Consider the following 21,485-nt stretch of genomic DNA (forward strand, 5'->3'; position numbering starts at 1 on the left):
CTTGGCACCAGTATCTGTGCAACAGGAGATATTGGACTGGAGGGGTCTTTGCTTCTTACCTAGCCATCCATTACATACCTCCCGCCAAGAACCTTCATCACTGTTCTATAGCTAATATGCCAAGTTGTATTTATGTGAAAGAGAACTTCAGGTGTCAAGTCAGGAGTCTGGGGATCTAGGAAACATGCAGGATGAGAATTACAATCATTAATTCCAGCAGAATGACACAGGTGGGTTGGAGTGTTATGAAAAGGTGGGAGGCTGATCACCCTAGAGACCTGATAGTCTAAAACCCAGCTGGGGTAGGAATCGCCAAAACACTCTGCCATTAAGTGAAAAGGAGTTGCAGAGCAGGTACTTGTTGGGGTACATTTGAAACACGGAGTCACTGGCATAATAGATGCTTGTTAATAACAACATATCAGTACCATGAAGCTATGTTCTCCTAAGTGACTGTTGCTATTAGTAGGCAACTAATACACTACATGGCAGAGAAAGGGGTTTAGCTAAGCTGTAGCTTTTCAGGGGTTTTTTTTGCTCTTAAAGAAAGAGCCTTCAAGCATTCAGGCATTCACTGAAGTGCTTCACTGTATAATGTCTGCATGTCAGGAAGAATTCATTCCAAGAATATCCAAAACTTTTTGCCCAAAATGCTCTGACACTTGTCACATTAAACATCGCCTAAGCTTATCATATTAAAACTGAACCCTGAATGATACTTTATCCTTACCTTTATAGTTGGATGAAACAATTTTTTTCCTTTAGCATCACCACCATATTGAAATAGAGAGCATTCCTCATTACACCAGCAATACAAAAGACAGAAAACCCTACCTGCCTAGCTCTTTGCATTGGAATATGAAAAGATGACTGGGACATCATAGATGCATATGCATTGAGACTTGTATGGTGTACTGGTTTAGACAGTTTAACTCATGTCCACATTCATGTTCATGGCATTTGCTTCTAGGTCAGCCGCCCAGTGACAGACAAAGCCCAAAACATCCTGAAGATTGAATATGATGAATATTGCCTGACCCTATCAGCAAGGTACTGTCCCCAAACAGCCATGGCAGATGGTGTTACATTCTAGAGCTGTATCTCTAGATTAGTCTAACCAATACCAAAAACTTAACTGGTGTCTCATTCTTTTTTAACTCGATTTCAGTCTGTGCTATTGTGACAGACAATGGCTGAGTGCTTGATTACACAATGAATATATTAATTATAAATGCAAAGCTCATAAACTGTAACTAATTTAACTCAAATACTGAGTAAAGATTAGAAGTCAGCTCTTGATAGCATCTTAAAGAGAAAGGAAACAGAAGAAAGTCTGTTCCAAGAATCGTATCTTTCACACTTCTTGCCTGTGACACTGAGAGTTATACCTCCCTTTCATAAGTTCACTTGTTACCTCATACCACTAGGGTTGCAAAACTGCGGGAGAAAATAGTAATTAGGTAATACTATGCAATAGATATAAAAGCATTTAATAGTGCTTAAATGACAAAGCCAAAATTAAACCTTACTGGCAACCTCACGGGTCTTTCTAATAAAGGGAATTTCACTGATGATTTTGTGTAGTGCTAGTACTGATTGCAACCGGGAGTCAGGATCTCTGTCCTGGGATCACAAGCTAATGCCAAAAAGAGATTGTAGGCCAGTTTCTGATCAGAAGAGAGCAGTGTACTGTATTTTTTCATGCTTCTAGCCCAAAATTATGCTACAAATCTACCTAGAGCTGCAGCAGAAAGGTGGCTGGCTTGATTTTCAGCTGTAGTTTACTACAAAAGACATAGCACACTAGCAGTGGTATTAAAATAGTCTTCCAAATAACAAGGTCTTCAATGCTTTTAAGTACTGACTTTCCCACTCTCAGTCTTGCAACTACAGCCTGGCTGGAAACACAGCAAACTTCCCGAAATTACACAGTGCAATAGAAAAACAGAGAGGGCACTTTCTTTTTCAGAATCCGAATTTGGAGCTCTCATCCTTCCCAGAGCACTTGCCACCTGTGGGCAGTGCTCAGATAAATGTCAAAGCCTTTTTGTTTATTTCCTTTTATAACCAGCAAATGAGAAAATATCTCTGATTTTCTTAGAGCTGCACACTCATCACAACCCTCAAAATATACACACAGTATTTCTAAATGACCTGCTGTGTTACAAAAGCAGAACGTGTACAGTCCTTCTGTATTGTAGAGAGGAAATAACTGCTGCACGTCCCCTTTATTCAGGGCAACTGAAGTTGGCATCCCTAGCAAGAAGCTTGGGATGTTCTGCTTGCATTGTTATGTTGTTCCTTTGCCTTTCGTACTCATATCAAGTCTGTGCTTATTTTGCCTTAACAAAGTATGTAAGGCCACTGCGAGTTGTGTTTCTTTGGTAGTAGATAGAACCAGGGCCTGAGACTAAGGTTGCCCTTCTGATAACAGCGAGATGGAGACTGACTCTTATCAGAGCACTCGGATAAAGCCCCTTTCCCTTCCTTGTGCTGTTCCTTCTGGGATTGATCTGCCATAAGTCACCCAAGAACATTTTTTCCTCTCCCTTTCTGTAATGGCTGGCAGAGCTGATGAGACACTGGTGGGACAGCATGCTCTCCTAATCCCACTGCACAACATCCTTGGCCTGCTACATTCACCAAAAAGAGCACCAAAGACAGAAAAGTACCAGAAGGCTTCAAGTGTCCCTAAAGACTGTATCTTTCACCGCTCACACCGAGGTGCTGCAAGTCTGCACTGAAGGCTAGCTGTTAACAATCACAACCCAAAACTCAATGCCTTTACACTTTTATGAGACAAGGTGAAGGCATTGAGGAAATACGGCACGAGTGCCAGGGACTAAACGCAACAGAATGAGGATGACCAAGGCTCAGAAGTCAGCGTGGCTATGAGAGCAGATGGCACTGTCAAGTCTTTACATCTCCGTCTGAAAATGGCTCACTCACCAGAAGAGCCATGTTACTGGCTTACAGTGAGCTGGTAACAGATCTGAGCACAGAGCCTTTATGGAGAGGGCTCATACTGCTCTTATACCTTTCTTTACATTTCAAAAGTGTTCTTCTTGGACACAGGGGTAACCATGTCGTGTCCCTGTAAAATACCGGAGCACTGGGAGAACGCAGTCAGTGTTACTTCCCTAAAAGGCTAATTCAGAGTGACAGTGATAGCACTGCAACAAAATCCCTTTCCATCCCAGTCCAGTTTCTGTGTTCCATGGATGTCCCCTGCTGTTCAGGAGACTGCAGTGACAATTTAACCCTCTTTCTATTTGCTTAAGGAAGAATATATGAGCCGACATGGATGGCTAATAGCTCAGCACAAAAGGTGCAGCCCAAAAATCACACAAGGACTAAATGTGGCAATAGTGAATCAAGGTCTGAGCTTCTCTGAGTCTCAGAGGTTCAGCAAAAATTCCTCTGAGCCTTCATGCAACCAATGAAATAGCTAATTAAGAATAGGCCAGTGCCAATTGGCATAATTTATCTTACTCAGCAGACAGGTGTTATTCCCACATTTAGACACTAATAACCTGTGATTACTGCCTAGAGATGTTTAATGGAGTGGAGAAGAGGTTAAAGGGGTCAGTTAGATATCAGGCTTTTAATAACAGATTGTCCCTCTTATCTGTCTTTCCCAAAGTGGCTTTCAATTTACATCACTATATGGGCCATGATTTCCTTTGTTTTTTTAAATCATGTCTTAATTCTCAAGTCAAGACAATGTCCAAGAAAGAATTAGCAAGAGAAAGATTGAAGCCAGGACTTCTTTGCAGGCTGTGAACATGATTGGACCTGATGATCTTTGAGGTCTCTTCCAACCATAATGATTCTATGATTCTATGATTTGTCCGGAAGATAGAGACATCTTCAGATTTCTTAGAAAGTGTAATTTCACAGGACTTTTGGCAGTACTAAGGACTGACTAGTAGTGCAACTCTTGCCAGAGATGATCTGTAACACAGCCCCTTGGCTTGCAGAGGTTAGCCTATATGCAGTAGATACACTGGCTCAGAGTTTCTGCTCCAATTTCTGCTCCAAGTTTGTTGAATTTTAGAGGCTGGCGTTTTTCAGGCAAGGGCTTATGCTCACAGTGCAGAGGGATGCTAAGTCAGAGATCATTGATAAAATCTGGCATTTCCTCTCTTTTTGTGCCCTTTTTCAGACCACAAAAGACAAATTGGTCTCAGATGTCTTGTTTGGTGGCCTTCATGAGGACAGTGTGAGGAAATCACAGCTGAACAGCAGCTGGCAATGATGTCTTTGCTAATTTTTACAACAAAGTCTAGTGGGTGGCTTTAACACGAGTGGCTGATATGACTTGGGAAGGGGAGACCACGCTGAGTCGCATTCCCTCCTGTAACTGATGCTGGAAACAGCTAGAGCTGTGCACAGTTTCAGATGGACAGGAAGCCCACGGTTTGCAGTCACAGCAGGAGAACCATCTAGCGGAGGCAGCACAGCTTATGGCTGTAACAGAGCGAATGCATCCGGGCAGCAACAGGCACTGTATCAGCCCTGCCGCTTTTGTGGGATAGTTGGACTGGCAGAGAAGCGCAAAGTGCTCACTGTTTTGCCTTGTGCGAAGGGGGCATCTAGGGGCCAGTCTGGAGAACTACTGGCCTCCATGCATAAGTGCAAGTAGAGGGAATGCAGAACTGCCTTCCCAAATTGCTGTCCTGGCCTTTTGCCAGGAGGCTGGAGATTGTCTGTGGTGGAACTAGAGGAAAATGAAAGCATTCACATCTCTACCGTGGGTGACAGACTTAGAGATTTCCCAACATGCAGATCATCTAAGCAACCCACTGTAGAGATAAGCATAAACACACTTTGAGCAACCCATGCCAACCCTACGTGCACTAGAGTGCCTAAAACCTAGGGCAGACATGACAAAAAGAAACATTTCATATTGTCCTATGTGATCTAGGATTGAGCGGCTTATAGCAAAATCAGAGATTACTTTGAAAAATTTTCTGAGCGTTTAGTTCCTTCTCAGTCACAGTCCTAACCGTGGATCTACGCTAATCATCCCGCTGAATATGTCCAACAGTCAATTTTGTTCATGGTCAGAAATTTACCAGTTCAATGCAGTAGTGGGGAAAAGCAAACATTCATAAAGTGAAGGTTTTCTCCTCTGATCCCGAAACAGGTTGTTTCACTCCCTGCTGTGCATGGCATTGACTGCTCTGCTATATTTCATTCCACAGCTCTTGTTCGGAAAGGGATGACTGGTACAGCTGCATCAGCAGACACATCCCAGATGACTACAAAGCTCACAACACTTCCACTTTCCACAGCAGCGTGGAGGTAAAAGGAGGCCAAGTCTTTCAATGCTTGAAAGAGGAAGGGGGAAGGGAGAGAAAGAGAGAAAGGAGGATGGTTATAAAATGCAGAGTTCCTAGGGGCAAGACCTTCTTACTACTTTCATTTAAACCACTATGCCAAGCTTAAACAATGAAGCTTGTCACAGCTCATGGGCCACCTCTGAAATGTTAATCACGCTCTATACTCTGTGGTCTTTGCTTAAATGGGAATTCTTCTGGAGGAAGACTATTTTGTCCTAAAAGGTAACTATTTTGGATAAACTAAAAATACCTAGAAACTTCATAGGTTTTAAGAAAACAAATCTACCCGTTAGTTACACTAATATCATACATGCAATAAAGTCACTGGCAGTGCAAACCCCACCAGCAATATTCTAATTGTACCAGCACAATGATGTATATTATTATCTTATTAATTTCAGTTGTACTACGCCCAGTTAAGAAGGCAAAGAATACATCTGACAAAAAGGAAAAACACTATTTTAGGTTATGTAGAACCTCAGTTTTACTAGATAAGACTAACTGGGGGAAAAAAGTGTGCTGGTGACGCCACACCTGGAGCGCTGGGTCCAGTGCTGGGCTCCCCAGTACAAGAGAGACATGGACGTACTGGAGAGAGTCCAACAAAGGGCCATGAAGATGATGAAGGGACTGGACCATCTCTCCTGTGAGGACAGGCTGAGAGAGCTGGGACTGTCCAGCCTGGAGAAGGGAAGGCTCAGGGGCGATCTCATCCGTGTGTATCAATACCTGAAGGGAGGGTACAAAGAAGATGGAGCCAGGCTCTTCTCAGTGGTGCCCAGTGACTGGCCTAGAGGCAGTGGGCACAAACTGAAACACAGGAGGTTCCCTCAAGCACCAGGAAACACTTTTTCACTCTGAGGGTGACCGAGCACTGGCACAGGTTGCCCAGCGAGGTTGTGGAGTCTCCCTCCTTGGAGATATGCAAAAGTCACCTGGATACTGTCCTGGCCAGCTGGCTCTAGGTGGCCCTGCCTGAGCAGGGGATTTGGACCAGATGCCCTTCAGAGGTCCCTTTCAACCTCAAGCATTCTGTGATTCTGTGATTTAATTCTTGAAGACTTCAGAAAGTAAAAAATTAATTCAAAAAACAAACAGGATTTTCCTTCTGGCCTGAAGCTAATCTACTTTCAAATATTTAACAGGAAAAAATTAGAAATTAGTTAGTGTAGCAACCTAAACCAAATCCTTTTTCAACAAATGAAAAAATAATTTCTTTTGCATCTCTGCCTCTGATGTAAACCTGAGTATGCACAAGGAGAAATTTCAAGGAACTCTATTTTTCTGTTTAAATCATATTTGTCTGCAGAAGTCTAATTTCCTCATAGGAAACCCTCCTAACAAACAGTCCTTCAAAAGCACAAGAGCTTGCGCTACTTGTGCCAAACACTAAGCTGCTGTGAACTGATGGTGGGGTACCCATCATACTTTGGTGACAAACCTGAAGTAACACAGCTTCTCAGCACCACTTATTAGATTGGGTTCAGTTCCACATTGGCCATGGCGCTCTGGGCTTGGAGTAAAGGCACCTGTATATTACTGCAATGTTGCACATTCCAAGAAATAGAAACAGTGAATACATTTTCTAAAGCTGCTTACATATATTCAGATCAGCCATGGAAAGCGTGGATCAGATTTGGATTGTGTGGGGGTACATTAATTTTTGGTTTTACTGTTTTCTGTACTCTCTCTTCCCTGATCATAGAACTATCCCAAGGTATAATGACATAAAGAGCTCAGGCCTTTTTCGAATGAAAGCTATAGAGCTTTTTATTTCAAAAACTGTCCATAAAATGATGGCTTTAACTCATGCTCTTACCTGCAATTCACATATGCAATGAATCAGACCCTTGTCTGATGCAGAAGAGTGTCAGTGCCTGACCAATAACAGATCTACATGGACTGTTACCTGTTGTGACTCTGGTTTTAACAGCACCATGCACTGACTGGGCATAGTCTTTCAGTCCTGAAGCAGCTGTATCTCACTTACAAGGTGCATTAGGAATTAGAAAATTTGGGGATCTTAGCAGGTGAAGGCAGACTGAAATGAGAGGGGAATTATATGTGATGGAGCAGGGCTGACTGAGTGACTTTGGAAGTGTGGATGCTTCTTAATTTCTTCTTGTTTGATTTTAAGCTAAGGGAAAGGCTTGGAATACCCCTGGGTGAGAGGCCTCCTACTTTGGTACCTGTGTCCCATGTCATGATGTGCATGAACTGCGGCTGTGACTTTACCCTCACTTTGAGGAGACATCATTGCCATGCCTGTGGGAAGGTAAGAGCTATACAAACTTCTCAGGGAGGCTTTATTCATGTCTCTAGGACACTGGCTGCTACTGCTGTAACTTCTACAAACTCGTAGCAACATCAAGACCAGAACTAGACTTCTCGCAGAATCTGTTAGTGCTTTGCTAAATTAGGTAATTAGGTTTCTAATGACTCTAGTAGGAACAACAGTAAGGGTCAAGTTAATTCCCAAAGGATAGTAGTTGAAGGCTTACAGGATAATTGGTGCTGAGTCCAACCATTATATCTGATATACAGCTAGCTCTAGAGACAACGAAGCAATACACTAAAAGATACGCTAAAAATACAGGCCCTGTTCTGGACCAGAGCATACCACATCTAGTCCATGTCCTGGCCCTAGTAACAGCTGTTAAAAATCATCGTCCAAGAAAACTGAAGAAACTCAGCAGTAGAGCATGTTTTTGGTCAGTGACCAAGGGGAAAGTTTCCTCTGTGCTCCATCGAAGAGCTGCTGCCTTTTGCCCTAGAGCCAAGGGGATCTATAAGCTTTCTTGGTTTTGTCCATTCTATCACTGACTCTAGTGGTTTGTTTATACATATAAACCTGCGGTCCTGTTTTAAACCATGGCTGTCTTTTAGCCTCAGTGGTATTTTTTTTGGACCAAACTACCAATAAACTTTGCTATTATGAAAAAGCATTTATTTAACCTTTTTTCTGATTCCACAATCAGTCTGTACCTACACAGGTATAGCAGGAACACACAAACTCGCTTAAGAAAACAACGTTACTAACAAAGCTATGAGAACAGAAGTAATATTAAAGTGGTCTTTCTGTGATTCACTAGTAGGAAAGGTTTAAGTTCCTGGGGAGATGGGCACAGCAATGGCGTGCAACCAAATACAGTGATCAATTCTGTTACAACAGTGTAAATCTACAGCAATCACATTTCAGTCAGTAGACTTAACCTGACTGCCACAGTTTTAGGATAGTCATATCTAGTCCACTATCCGTCTTCCTCTCCCAACCAGCTCTGAGGATTTGTTTCACATGTGTAGATATAGAAATTTAAATTATATTTATGTACATCTCTCCTTTCTGGAACAGATTGTATGTCGAAACTGTTCAAGAAACAAGTACCCTATGAAGTACCTCAAAGATCAAGCAGCTAAAGTCTGTGATAGCTGCTATGTGGAACTTAAGAAAAGAGGTAAGATTCCTCCATTCTTGGCAAAACTGACAAAACCATATCCTGCCTGTATAACGGGGAGGCTTTATTCCTGCCTGTATAATGGGGAGCTTTAGGATCTGCCTACCATATTGTGTTCTGTTAAAGAGGATTTCTCATTTCAAGCACAAGGCATGTGTATTGAAATCCCAGGAGCACCAGGCTGTATGGCAGCTAAAACTGTTTTAGCAAGCCAGGTCTTCTGAGGCCTTCTCCCCTGGCCTTTTGATAAACCAGAGTAACGATAAAAACTATGTCCTATGAGGAGCGGCTGAGGACATGGGGTTTGTCTAGTTTGGAGAAAAGGAGGCTAAGGGGTGACCTCACTGCTCTCTGCAGCTTCCTGAGGAGGGGAAGTGGAAAGGGAGATGCTGAGCTCTGCTCCTGGGATCCAGGGACAGGCCACGTGGGAATGGTTCAAAGCTTCGTCAGGGGAGGTTCTGACTTGACATGAGGAAACATTTCTTTACCCAGAGGTTGGTCAAACACTGGAACAGGCTTTCTAGAGAGGTGGTCGATGCCCCAAGCCTGTCAGTGTTTAATAGGCATTTGGACAATGCTCTTAATAACATGCTTTAACTTTCAGGCAGCCCTGAATTGGTCAGGCAGTTGGACTAGATGATTGTTGTAGGTTCCTTCTAACTGAACTATTCTATTCTGTGATGTAACTATAGGTGATAGCTCTTCACTGTCATTTCTAATGAATTATACATTAAAGTAAAACAATGGCTTTACAGTTCCTCACTGTCCTCATCCACGTTGTAGCTTTTACAAGAAGAAACGCGGGGGTAAAATGCAGAGTCACTAAGAGCTTTTCTGCATGGGGAGTTAATCTGGTTACAGATGAAAGTATGAATTCAAAGCAGAAGAGCTACTGCCTAACTAGAACTCTGTATTATTGTCCTACTATACAAGTCACTTTTCTGATTTAAATAGACATCTAAATCAAAGATAAAAGGCGGGGCAGGGCTTACATATATATGAACAGAGAATGAACAGGAAATACTGCTCTTGCACAACTATTCATGTAGACAATCTCTAAAAGTAGGCACATTACATTGTCAAGGATAAAAAGGTGGGGACAGACAAAGTTCAGTTTTTCCATCTTGATTAAAGAAATTCACACTAGCCAACCAAACACATGAACAGCCAAAAAAGCATCCCCCAGCCACTGTGTGACCAAAAAGTGGTAACTCAGATTTGTGCTAAAATAATGCTGTGCTTTACTAAGAGCTTCCAGATAATGTGTTATTGCCAGAAGTGAGATCACGAAGATATGAACTCAGACAAGTAGGGTTAATGGAAATTGACAGAGACAGAATAACTCTCTCCCATGCAGAACTCAGAGAATGGTTCATACAGGAAGAATGTCCCATTAGTGAATCTATCCTGCAAAGGTGTAACAGAACATAGAAGGGATAGATGGAAAAGCCATTTGCTTAATGCTGATTTTAAATTAGAAGAAAACAAGCTGTGTTTTGTGCTTTGTCAGCTTTCTTGTAAACTTCTTTCAAGTAGCTGTAGGTTATTACCATTAACCTAGGGTACTATGAAATCCACCCATCTAATCAGACTTAAAGGGGTGATCTGAAAGAAAAGGTAAAATAAAAACCTATGGAGGCTATGGAGGAGGCATTGTGTTTTCCTTCATCATTTGCATTAGTGTATTTTGTGTCTCTTACCCCTAGTCTGATATGCACAGATTCATCCATGTCCCCCTTCCCTTTCTGAATTTTCTTAATCTTGCAGAGCGGCCACTAAGTTTGAGCTTCCCTCCAACTTCATCCAGGTGTTCAAGCAGTGCCTTCTCCTCTGTCTTCCACAATATTCATTATTCATCTTTTAAGAAACAGAAGAAGATCCCTTCAGCTCTTATGGAGGTAGGACCAAGCTGCCTAAGAAAGGCAAGGAACTGTAGAGAACCATGCGCCCATACTTCAGCAGCTAGGTTTATAATTTATTCTGTGTGCAGTGAGCTCAGCCCATGCCCTGGTCTACTTTCATCGCGCAATTATTTTTTTCTGTTTTTCACAATAGTGTTTAAAATACAAAATACTCTGAACCCTGAAGATAGCACAGAAGTTTCTTGAACCCACTGAGAAACCCGATTAGAGCAGTGTACTTTAATTTGCTCATCAGCCTGTGAAGTCTTTAGAAAACCAAGATGACTTCAAGGTACTAGAGAATACAACAAGGCAGATCACAGTCAATGACAAGTATCAACAGAGCATGATATACTGTTGACTAGTTACCTTTTTTGACAAGACCCTTACTTATAATATCTTACTTTGATTTCAAGAGAAATAAAATACTGCTTACTTAGGGAATAGACTCTAGTCCTTGGCAATCAATGGAGGACCATACACGTTTAATCAGGCACTTTCCCTCCAGCTCAAACCAAACTATTTCAAAGCAAATGGGTAAAATCTTGAATCCCACCAATGTAAACAAATTAAATTCCCACCAAGTTCAGTAGGGCCAGGATTTCTCCAGCTATGTTAGTTTTCTTTCCCAGAACAAGGTGCAATCATGTTGATGCAGTCTAGGTAGCTAAGTTGCCCACTGAATTCAAGCACAGTAAGGTACTGCCATTTCACTGAAATCAGCAGGTATTTATCATTACATTAAAGAGAATAGGGTGCAAACATCTTGCTGAACTCATTGTACGGTCGAGACACTGGAATTTCTTGAGGTTGGTTTGTGCTGAGGTGAAACTGAGCCAAAGATACAAGCATGTAATACAAACACACAAATTGAATACTGAAAGAATTAGCAGGCAAAATTTCAGCCCCATTAGGAAAAAAGCATTGCCTTTCTATCCACAAGGAGGCAGCACATGTTTATTAATAAGAACTGTCTCACAATAGCATTGCTCCATAACTTTTTCTAATTTGCTTTACCCAGGTGCTGGAACATTTCTGTTCTGCTGCAAAACACTGATCTATTACTGCTGAGTCTTCTCTTCTGTCAGTGCTACAAAAGCTGGTTTTGAATCTCTGCCCTTTGTTTCTAAATCCAATACTATGGCAGTTTACTACTGTAACTAATAACGTACACTGCATTGTGTGTCTATGTATAGTTCTATCTACTCAAAATCTGGATCTTTAAGAACATTAAGCACTTAGATTTCAAAATACTTCTGCGAGAGGTGTAACTCTTCTCAGAAATATTGTTTTTCAGATGAAACCAAGTCATAGTCAAGTGATTAACATAAGTTGATATAAAACCATTGCAAAGTCCTAAATATACTGACATCTTAAAAGTGTTCAGCCACAAGACTGTAATTACCTTTTGGAAGCATATACTTTTAATATAGCAAAAAACCAGACCAGGGCAAAGGGATAAGTTCAGCCTCTCAGAATACAACTGTAAACTTGCTGACCTGAATAATAACTCAACTGCATATTTTCCATCAGAGTTACTGAGAACTAAGTTTAACCAGAAATCTTCAAACAGTTAAAAAGAACCATAATACCATGCTTAGATTTTTTTCTGTCTCAATATTTTTAATGGTCTACTTACGGTTTCACAGACATAGACCTGGTTGTCTGGTGTGATGCGAACTTGCATAATCAGGAAGGGAAAAGCCTTTGCTGTTACAAATCCTGATTTCTCCTACCCTGCTCCAGGTGGCGGCCTCAGGAGAGGGAGCTACCATCAGTGGTTACCTCAGCAGATGTAAGAGAGGCAAAAGACACTGGAAGAAACGCTGGTTCGTTATCAAAGGCAAAGTCCTCTACACCTACATAGCAAACGAGGTACTGTGCAATCTGACATGAAATAGTTTCCTATCTGAGTTCCCTTCTTTACTCCCTACAGGCAGCCCAAGTAAATGTGAAAGGTATAAATGGCAGTTCTCACAACCACCTGCCTTCTGAGACCTGGTTGTAACAGACTGAATTCCCATGGAGCTGTCCTTAGCCGAGGGGCCCAGCCACAGCCCCAGCGGGACCTCAGCAGCCCTCTTCACAAGCTACCCTTCACTATTTGACTTCCTGCTATTCACACTATTATAAACTGTCAGCCACCGTGAACCTTAGTCTACACATTTACACCTAAAGACTTCAAGGTCCTCAGGTGTTCTCTGGTGCACTTGGTAACTGCTGATAGATGGTGCTATGATCCATTTGTGGTGAGGAGGAGAATCTTTTAGTTTTGGAAGTATAAATAGGACATATTCGTTCTACTAGTACCAACAGGAAAAGACAGGAGGCAGTCTGCAGAGGTGAGAATAATGCCTTGGGTATTGGCCTGTAAGCTACTCCTTACAGCCAAGGATGTTAGACATCAACTAGATCATTTTTATGTATTTTGTCTCTTCCCAGTCCCTTTTCTTATTTTAATTTCTTCTCCTTTGTGAACAGCTGCAATACAAATAAACTTGAACTAAGTGTGATATAAAGTTTGGTTATAACTGACAGATTTCCTAAGCAAAGGCATAAAAAATTCATTTTGCTGAACAAAGGACATAGAATGCAAGAACTGTCGTAATAGCAATATTTGGTACTTTAAGCCTTCAGAACACTGTACAAACATCAGTCATTTAAACTGTCATCACCACTGTGATGGTTGCATGAAGCAACATTATCGCATTTAAACAGATGAGGAGATTGAGGCACAAAAGAGTTCATGATTTGGCAAGCAATTCAGACTATTAGCATCAAATTCTGCATCCAACACATTTACCTTACCTCTGCTAACCTTAAAAGTGATCCTTTCCGGTTCAACAATAGCAGGGAAAAAGCAACAGATGGCTAATTACACTTTGTATTCCCAGTCTGCAATTTAGCTTCTAAAAGCAGAAGCAAAGGCAACATACACATATAGAAAACATTGCCTAAATACAGCAACCAAAACTGCAGCGATCAGTAACAGCTAAACTGCAATTTGATTAATGCTTATTATTTTCTTTAATTTGTACAAATCAGTGTCTGGCAAGCAAAATTCATGGATGTTTCTTAGGAGTAAATTAACAATTAACTGCATTACCAGCTCAGAAATTTCAAAGCAGCATTTTGGAAAGCAAGTGTTCTGTTTGAGCCAGTGCAGATTTCTAAAGAAGTTGCTAGTGCTATGAAAGGAAATGACAAGGTACCAAAAAGACTACTACTTGCACTCAGCAAATAAAAATGGTTGAAAGGAACATAACTGAAAGTGGGTCTCAGGCTTTCAGAACTGCTGCTGTACTGCCAGGCTTTCAGAACTGCTGCTGTACTGCCCCATGCTCTCAGTAATCTCTAGTTTGCCTCCTGGACCATTATGTCAAAGATAATCATTAAAGTAATGGCTAATTTGACCTTCATGGCCATGTGGAAGATCATGAAGAACTGGACTTTCAGATGTGGTGTTCGAGTTCAGGACTAGGACTAGATAAATATGTGCAGTACACAGTCACTGCTCCTGTTTAGGTAAGAGCCACCAGTCCAGCAGAAGATTCACACTACTGCTTTTAACAGCCCTGTCAGAGAGGGGTTGTATCATTATCTGATTTTCAGAAAAAGCTCTCAAACTGTTACAAATCTTCTCTCTAAATTTTGGTTCACTTCTTTTTTGCTTTCAGGACAAAGTTGCCACAGAAAGTTTGCCCTTGTTGGGTTTCACCATTGCCCCAGAAAAGGAGGAAGGAAGTACGGATACAGTTTTCCACCTCTACCACAAGCAGACTCTCTTTTATAGCTTCCGAGCAGAGGATAACAATTCAGCACAGAGGTACGAGGGTAGACTTCCACACTTCCCAGTGCACAGGTCCAAAAGCTTATGTAGGGCTTTTTCCCTCTCCTTCACTTCAGAATGCCTTCCTCAGTAACAGAGGAAACAAACAGCTTTCAGAGTGTTGATTAAACCCAATTGCATGTGACTGGCCTGGGTGACATTAAAAATCTACCTGGTGTTTTTCAGTTCCTTCAGGAAGGAGAATTTGCTCCCTCGTATAGGTAAAGAGGAGACCGAGTCTCAAGAGTCACACCTAGAAGTCTGTCAAATGTGATTACTGTACAGAAACTTCTCCGATTTCTGTCTTCTATTTATCCATCTTTTAGTTTCCTCATCAACAAATAGATTAGATTTCCCATTCTAATGCTACTGCTTCCACACAATAAAATAGTCATGAAATTAGTAATAAAAATGCAAGCACCTCAAGACACACCAGGAAGGAAATGAGTGTTTATGAGAGGTTTTGTTGCTTTTAAACATACTTCAGTGATTTCATCTTTCCTATTCTAAGACAGAGCTTGTACTATCTTTGAGATATTACAATAAATTACTGGTAAAGATTGTACTAGAACGCAAGAGTCCTAGTACTCAGTTCCCTTCTTTAATCATGTAACTATAGTTCTTCATTAGAGCTGGGATGGGAAATACAGTTCTCTTCAGGCTTTACATTCTTAAAATACGTATATTTCTTAAACTACATATGTTCTTAAAATGCATATAATTTTATATGTACCACTTCTTCTTCCCTGCCCTTTTTAGGTGGATTGAAGCCATGGAAGAAGCATCCGTATTATAGCAGCTACCACTCAATGGACTTGGAATAAATTCTCAGATTTCTATACATTTCAAGGAACCCTCTTCTGTCTTAAAAAACTGAACAGTGTATTTCAGGCAAACTGGCTACATACACTGGATATGAACTGTTTCCAGATTGCTCTTTTTGCTTCCTTCTTCTTACATCCACATTTTTGCAAATGGAAACTTTAAAAAAGAGAATATTTATGGTGATCTTTATGTCTGTGCAAGTTCAACCTGTACTATAAGCTTCTCCTCTGATCTCACAGTAAACTAAGTCTAACATCAAGACAAGAAAATACATGGAAATACTGACTACAGTAAGTAACAGGCTGTTTTACTTACTCTAGAGCACTATCATATTTCATTGGGTTGGTTTTGATGTCTACCATGGCATGAGAAACAATGTAGTAAACAACAAATGCTCATTTAAAGCACTTTATAATTTTTACTACAGCTTCATTTTTCCATGTTTCTAAGGAGTTCTGTGGCATGATTTATTACTCATCCATTAACAAGTGCCAGCATGAAATTATGCCCCGAGTATGCTGAATTGCTTCCACAGAAAATGAACGAACAACACATTCAACAAGTGTCTACCAACACTTCACTGCTATGATCCAGGATAATTACTTACTATCAGTATATAATTTTACACAGATCACTGTATAATTTATGTTAAAGGATTTAATTTCATACCACTGCAGTACTTCGAAATGCATTCCAGTAGGTCTACAAATTCAGATGCTGAATTATATGACTTTTCCCTAAATACTGCATCAGACTCAAACCCAAAGGTTATTTTTAATTTATTATAAACCTACAGACAGTTCTTAGTTAACACTAGTCTACCTAGTAGTGTTAAAATTTTTATCATCTATTTAAATAGTCTATCATCAAAGCTCCTGTTGTTTCTGCTGTTCTTGTTATGAAAAATGTCATCAAAAGTTTAATCCATATAACCAGCGCACCATTTGACATATGCTGGTGGGCTGAAATGCACTTGTCTGAACCTGCTCTGCCAGAGTGCTTCAGAACTCCCGTGGCTAAATGTATCTTACATCAGACTGCTGTTGTGCACTACATCTCCAGGGCTGCATTCTCAGCAGCCAGGTGTCTGTATGACTTCAAAGATGCTGTGCTGCTTTACACCATCTGAGGATATAGATCTCTGGAGTTCGTTGTTTTGTTTTCTTTTCGTTTGGGGGTTGGGATTTTTTTGTTGTTTTTGTGTTTTGTTGGGGTTTTTTATAAAGAAAGTTGAGAAGTGGTGTTCCAACCATTGCAATAAAATGGTTTTCATGTCCTATATTTGTCATAATATTGACTGAGTAATAGAATGGCATTTATGATTAAAATATATCTTTGTATAAAAAAAAAACATGTTCAAGCATTTACTTACATTAAAATATATCGGGGGTGTTTTTTATTACTTTTATTTTTTCCTTTCTTCAAGAAGCTTAATGGATATGTGAATTTTTGACCCTAACAAACTGTTTAGAATTGTCCATATTTTTAAAGGTCTATAATATGTATCCAAATGATAAAGATAGTTCAATTTATCACCTGGAAAAACAAGCTAAAAAAAAAAATACACATCTACCACTAAATAAAAATATATTTGTTTGGGGTTTTTTTGATACATCTGAGTGATAGTTTCATAAAGCATAGATTATCATATGCAAACAGAAACTAAGTATGAGAAAAGTAAAACTTTTGTATTCTTTAGTTAATGAATGAACACCAATGTTAACTCTTTGTTTCATGTTAGAACCATGGCCTTGCTACCAATACACTGTAAATGTTTATCCCCCCTTAAAAACATCTTGCACTGGCAAAAAAATTAGAGAATGTTGAATACAGAGTGAGTTCTCTAACCATGGTCCCAAACAAAACAAAACTGCACTACAGAACAACAGTATTATGAAGATTTAGGTGCTGACATTTAGCAACTGTTGTATGAAGTTTTCAGTTATAAGCAGGAAATGAATACATGAAAATATTTTGTTGTAAAAAATACCATACAGTGCTATTAAACATTGTTTTCAGTAATGCGGAAAAATAAAAGAGCAAAACATGACTGCAGTTGTACAGGCTTTTCCTTTACATTATTCTTACCTTCTTTAATTTCAGCTTTGCAGTTCCAGTTATTTTTAACATACACTTACCTGTTAACCAATTCTCTGACAAACTAAGAGCATCGAATCAGAAGATGGTAGTGGAGGCCTAATTTAGACCTAATTGCTGTGAAGTGTTTCAGTCCACACTGCATTTACCTCCTGTAAAGCCCGCCTACCACTCAACTCTACTTCAGTTACAGATATAAGTGGTCTCAATACAGCACAAAGAAAGAGAAAGAAAATGAAAGCGTCCTCACAATTTCAGTCCAACTATTAATCTAATTTGAGCAAAGCTAAGCACCAGAGACAGAAATTACCTTCATTTCAGAGTTAATTCAGTAATCCCCTTTTAGAAAATTTTAACATCTTAGAATAGAGGTATATAGATATTCAGTTTACTATATGCTATTTACTTACAAACAGCTCTTTCCTTCTAACTTGTAGCTAGTATTACTCCTTCAAAACAAAGATTTTGCTCCACACCTTCACAAATGTTTTAAAAAAAATATTCAGTAATAAGTCACAATGTACTAGCTACTCAGTCAACACCTGAGGTGCAAGCTGACGTCATTTGTTGTTTCAGTGGTTTTCTGCTTATTTTGCTACTTCTTGAAAAGCATTAAAATTATTAGCCATTATCTGCAACTAATATTTAGATCTATCTTACAGTATATGCCTAGTTAAAATCTGGGGTTTTCAACAGTTGTTAAATTATTTTTCCAAATCAAAGTACAAGTCGTTCAGAGTTGGAGAGTACTCAAACATGACAAGATACCATGCCATCTACACAAGCACTGCTGGTCTAACCCTGGGACTACTACCCTTCCTGAGCCGATTCTGTGTTACTTTTACAATTGACGAAAAACATACAGCTATGAATACCGACCAGGCTTTTCCTGTTTTTTGCCTGCTACTTTGGTACAAAAGCAATAAAGACTACTTTGGATGTAACCACGTTCAGTGACTATCACTGCTTGTGAAGATAAAAAAAGCGCCAATGCTCAGCAAGGGGAAAAGGTATTCCATTGTCACTTTCTGAACCTCCTACATGCTACACTTAAAACACTAGTCTAACTTCACAACTTACTTGGAACATAACATATGAACTTCTATGTATTAAAAACAGTGAGATCCTTCAGTTGGGATAACACTGAGACACCCCTTTTGATCCAGTTTTGACAATAAAGTTTCTAGACTCCAGGGCAGGTTTACAATCCCTTTCAGAGAGACCCAAGTAAAACAAAACAAAACAAGCAACAACAAAAAACACAAACCAACCAACCGACCAACAACAACAACAAAAAATTGATCTTTTCTAAAAGAACTGTTTCACAAACATTCTGAGTATATTCTACAGAAAAGGAAGAATAACACCAGGAAACCTTTAAAGTGCCCGTGAAACAGCATTGTCATTCTTTGCCATGCTTTCTTTATAGTATTATTACTAAATTACAAGGTTTTTACATTCTTTTGATTATTTTAATAGCTTTTTTTCCTAGAGAAGTGTTGCAGCTTATTTCTAATCTATATGCTTTGGAAAGGCATGAAATACATTTTACTTAAACATGCTCCAATTTTTTTCTTTTTACTGGTAGTACTACATTTTTATGTCCTTTCCTCACTCCTCCAAGTTAAAAGAAACTAGAGGACAGTTTAAACTGCCTAGTAGTTGTCTATATTTTCATTTCACATACTATAATGCCACATTATTAACTGTAGTACTTGCCAATAGGCAAATGTGACCTTAAAGAAAGCACCGCTGGAACTGGAATTACTTTCTATCCATACTGACAGTTCTTAGAGAGCCGTCAGGTCCTGCAGTAATAATTGAGTATGTCATATTGAGAGATTCCTTCAGGTGAATTTTGGGGCAGGGCTGGGATTTTGCACTGCTTACTTTTCACAGTCTTCAATGTATAGCAGTTGCATATTGTTCTTAAAACTGCTTTTTATAAATATTCATGAATAAAAAATAAATTCCCCTATATGAAATTTATTGGATAAAATTAAAAACTCTTTCTGTTCTCTGCAAAATTTCACTTCAGAGTACAGCCACTACATGATAAACACCAATGATTTATTGGATCAACAAGTTTTACCTCTTACAATCAGAAATACAGTTTTCATCAATCTGCTGTGCACGTTCATTAGAATGAAATAAATCTTCGCTCCGCCACACAATTTCCTTCTTTTGTCTCAAATATTTTTAGATGACAAACTTGATTTTAAAAAAGGTCAGTCCATTTGTACTTTCACAAAGCTATAACCTGATGTCAAATAAAAAGACCATGGCCACATACATGTCTCAACGTGCACAAAGTATCAACTATGGAATAACCTCAGTACCAAAAGGAGGGCCATCAAACGGCTTGGTGCACAAGACAAAGGGATCAAGTGAGCTCTGATGTTGTTAGATGGTAGAAAACAGCAACTGCTACTCAAGCTCCTGAAGAATAAGCAAGTTCAGTGGCACTATAAACATGGCATTTCAGGATAAAGGGAAGTCATTGTGTTCTCTAGTGTTCTCAATATCCTTGTAGCATACCATCTAAGTGGACAGTGTGTCCTCTATTAATTTAAACTAAATCTGACTGCACTTACGCTCACAGGTTCGCTAGAGAAAAGTTCAAAGGCAAGTGCCACAGACTGTACCCAGACAGCATTGCATCTTTGTGTTTGCACATTCTGGAGATAACAGCAAATAGCATGTAACAGATAAGATACAAAGACTTTTTTTAAGGTGCATCTTTTACTCACTGGAATGGTCCCCACTGCACAAGCAATACTTTAAATCTGACCACCACCTGAGCATTGTGAGCACAAGGAATCACTCTTCCCTCTTTCCAGAATAAAACAGCATGTTATTAGCTAAATTACTGCATTTCCAAATAAGCCAGTAAAACTATTCAGAACTCAGGTCGAAATGAGTTTTTTCTACAGTTGACAAAGCCTAGCGCAGACAGCAAGCTCACTTTTGCTAAGAAACAACTATGGAGAAAAGAGGGCAAAAACCCCACAGGATGGAGGTCACTAGCTTCCCTCAACACTGACCAGCCATGTACAAACCTGTACAAACACAAGGCACAAGGACTCGTACTTCAAAAATCATCTACTAACACTTAATTGAATGTGGCATTAACAAGACCAAACAGTTTATACTGTTAAAACCCTCTCAGTCACTTGTAACTGTTGAATTCTTCCATGCTAGATACCAGCTTTGCTCTTAAAATTTACCTCAAAAGTTTCAAGAAAATTCTATGAAAATTTTAAGCACCTGAAATGACAACTTTAAAAAACAAACAAACAAACAAAATCAACAGAGCTCTGCAAAACTGTCAATCCCAAACATTTAAAACACATGAATAACCTTAAATCCTGCTTTTATTTTGTACTTCTTGGTATGCCCTGACTTTTTACCCCCTCTTAGTCCACTGTGTACTTTTACTGCCACCACCACAACCAGAGAGAGGCGTTCTGGCCTATGCCATAGGTACTCTTACAGCCTACCTTTGCATTGCAGTGCTTCTCTCCTTCCACATTCTTCCCTCCCTCTAAGCGTGCACATCTCCCATCTCACCTCTGGTCTATGGCGAACTCAATCTGTTCTCCCGGGCGAGGAGCAACTTCTACAGAGTCTCTTCCCTCCTATTCTTGTATGGCAGCCTTGGAGCCCATTTTGTCTTCTGAGGCAACTATCCCACAAAAGGGAGGAGCTAAACGGTCCTTGTTATCAGCAGGAGAGTTTGCAAAAGACCACCACTAAATCCTTTCTGAACTATGGCTGACAGCAGTTGAATACTTCCTGACAGGAACTGTAGCCTGTGGAGAGGAGCCCACACTTCTGACAGGATCCACGGCCTGCGGAGAGGAGCCCACACTTCTGACAGGATCCACGGCCTGCGGAGAGGAGCCCACACTTCTGACAGGATCCACGGCCTGCGGAGAGGCGCCCACACTTCTGACAGGATCCACGGCCTGCGGAGAGGAGCCCACACTTCTGACACGATCCACGGCCTGTGGAGAGGGGCCCACACTCGCGA

General features: G+C 40.1%; 1 protein-coding gene across 1 annotated transcript in view; it reads left to right on the top strand.

The window, feature by feature from the left end:
* The window catches only part of LOC104161152 (FYVE, RhoGEF and PH domain-containing protein 5-like), a gene marked incomplete at its 5' end in the record, with an annotated part of 36,428 nt that extends 21,102 nt beyond the window's left edge, over positions 1–15,326 (top strand). Inside the window, 8 exons of the mRNA XM_009699483.1 lie at positions 971–1,050; positions 5,208–5,307; positions 7,483–7,620; positions 8,698–8,820; positions 10,561–10,698; positions 12,448–12,576; positions 14,379–14,527; positions 15,290–15,326. Coding sequence (XP_009697785.1) covers positions 971–1,050; positions 5,208–5,307; positions 7,483–7,620; positions 8,698–8,820; positions 10,561–10,698; positions 12,448–12,576; positions 14,379–14,527; positions 15,290–15,326 — 894 coding nt within the window. The remainder of the gene's footprint in view (positions 1–970; positions 1,051–5,207; positions 5,308–7,482; positions 7,621–8,697; positions 8,821–10,560; positions 10,699–12,447; positions 12,577–14,378; positions 14,528–15,289) is intronic.
* Positions 15,327–21,485: the final 6,159 nt, after the last annotated feature.

Source organism: Cariama cristata, unplaced genomic scaffold, assembly GCF_000690535.1.
Source record: "Cariama cristata isolate BGI_N322 unplaced genomic scaffold, ASM69053v1 scaffold8114, whole genome shotgun sequence".
Classification (NCBI taxonomy): domain Eukaryota; kingdom Metazoa; phylum Chordata; class Aves; order Cariamiformes; family Cariamidae; genus Cariama; species Cariama cristata.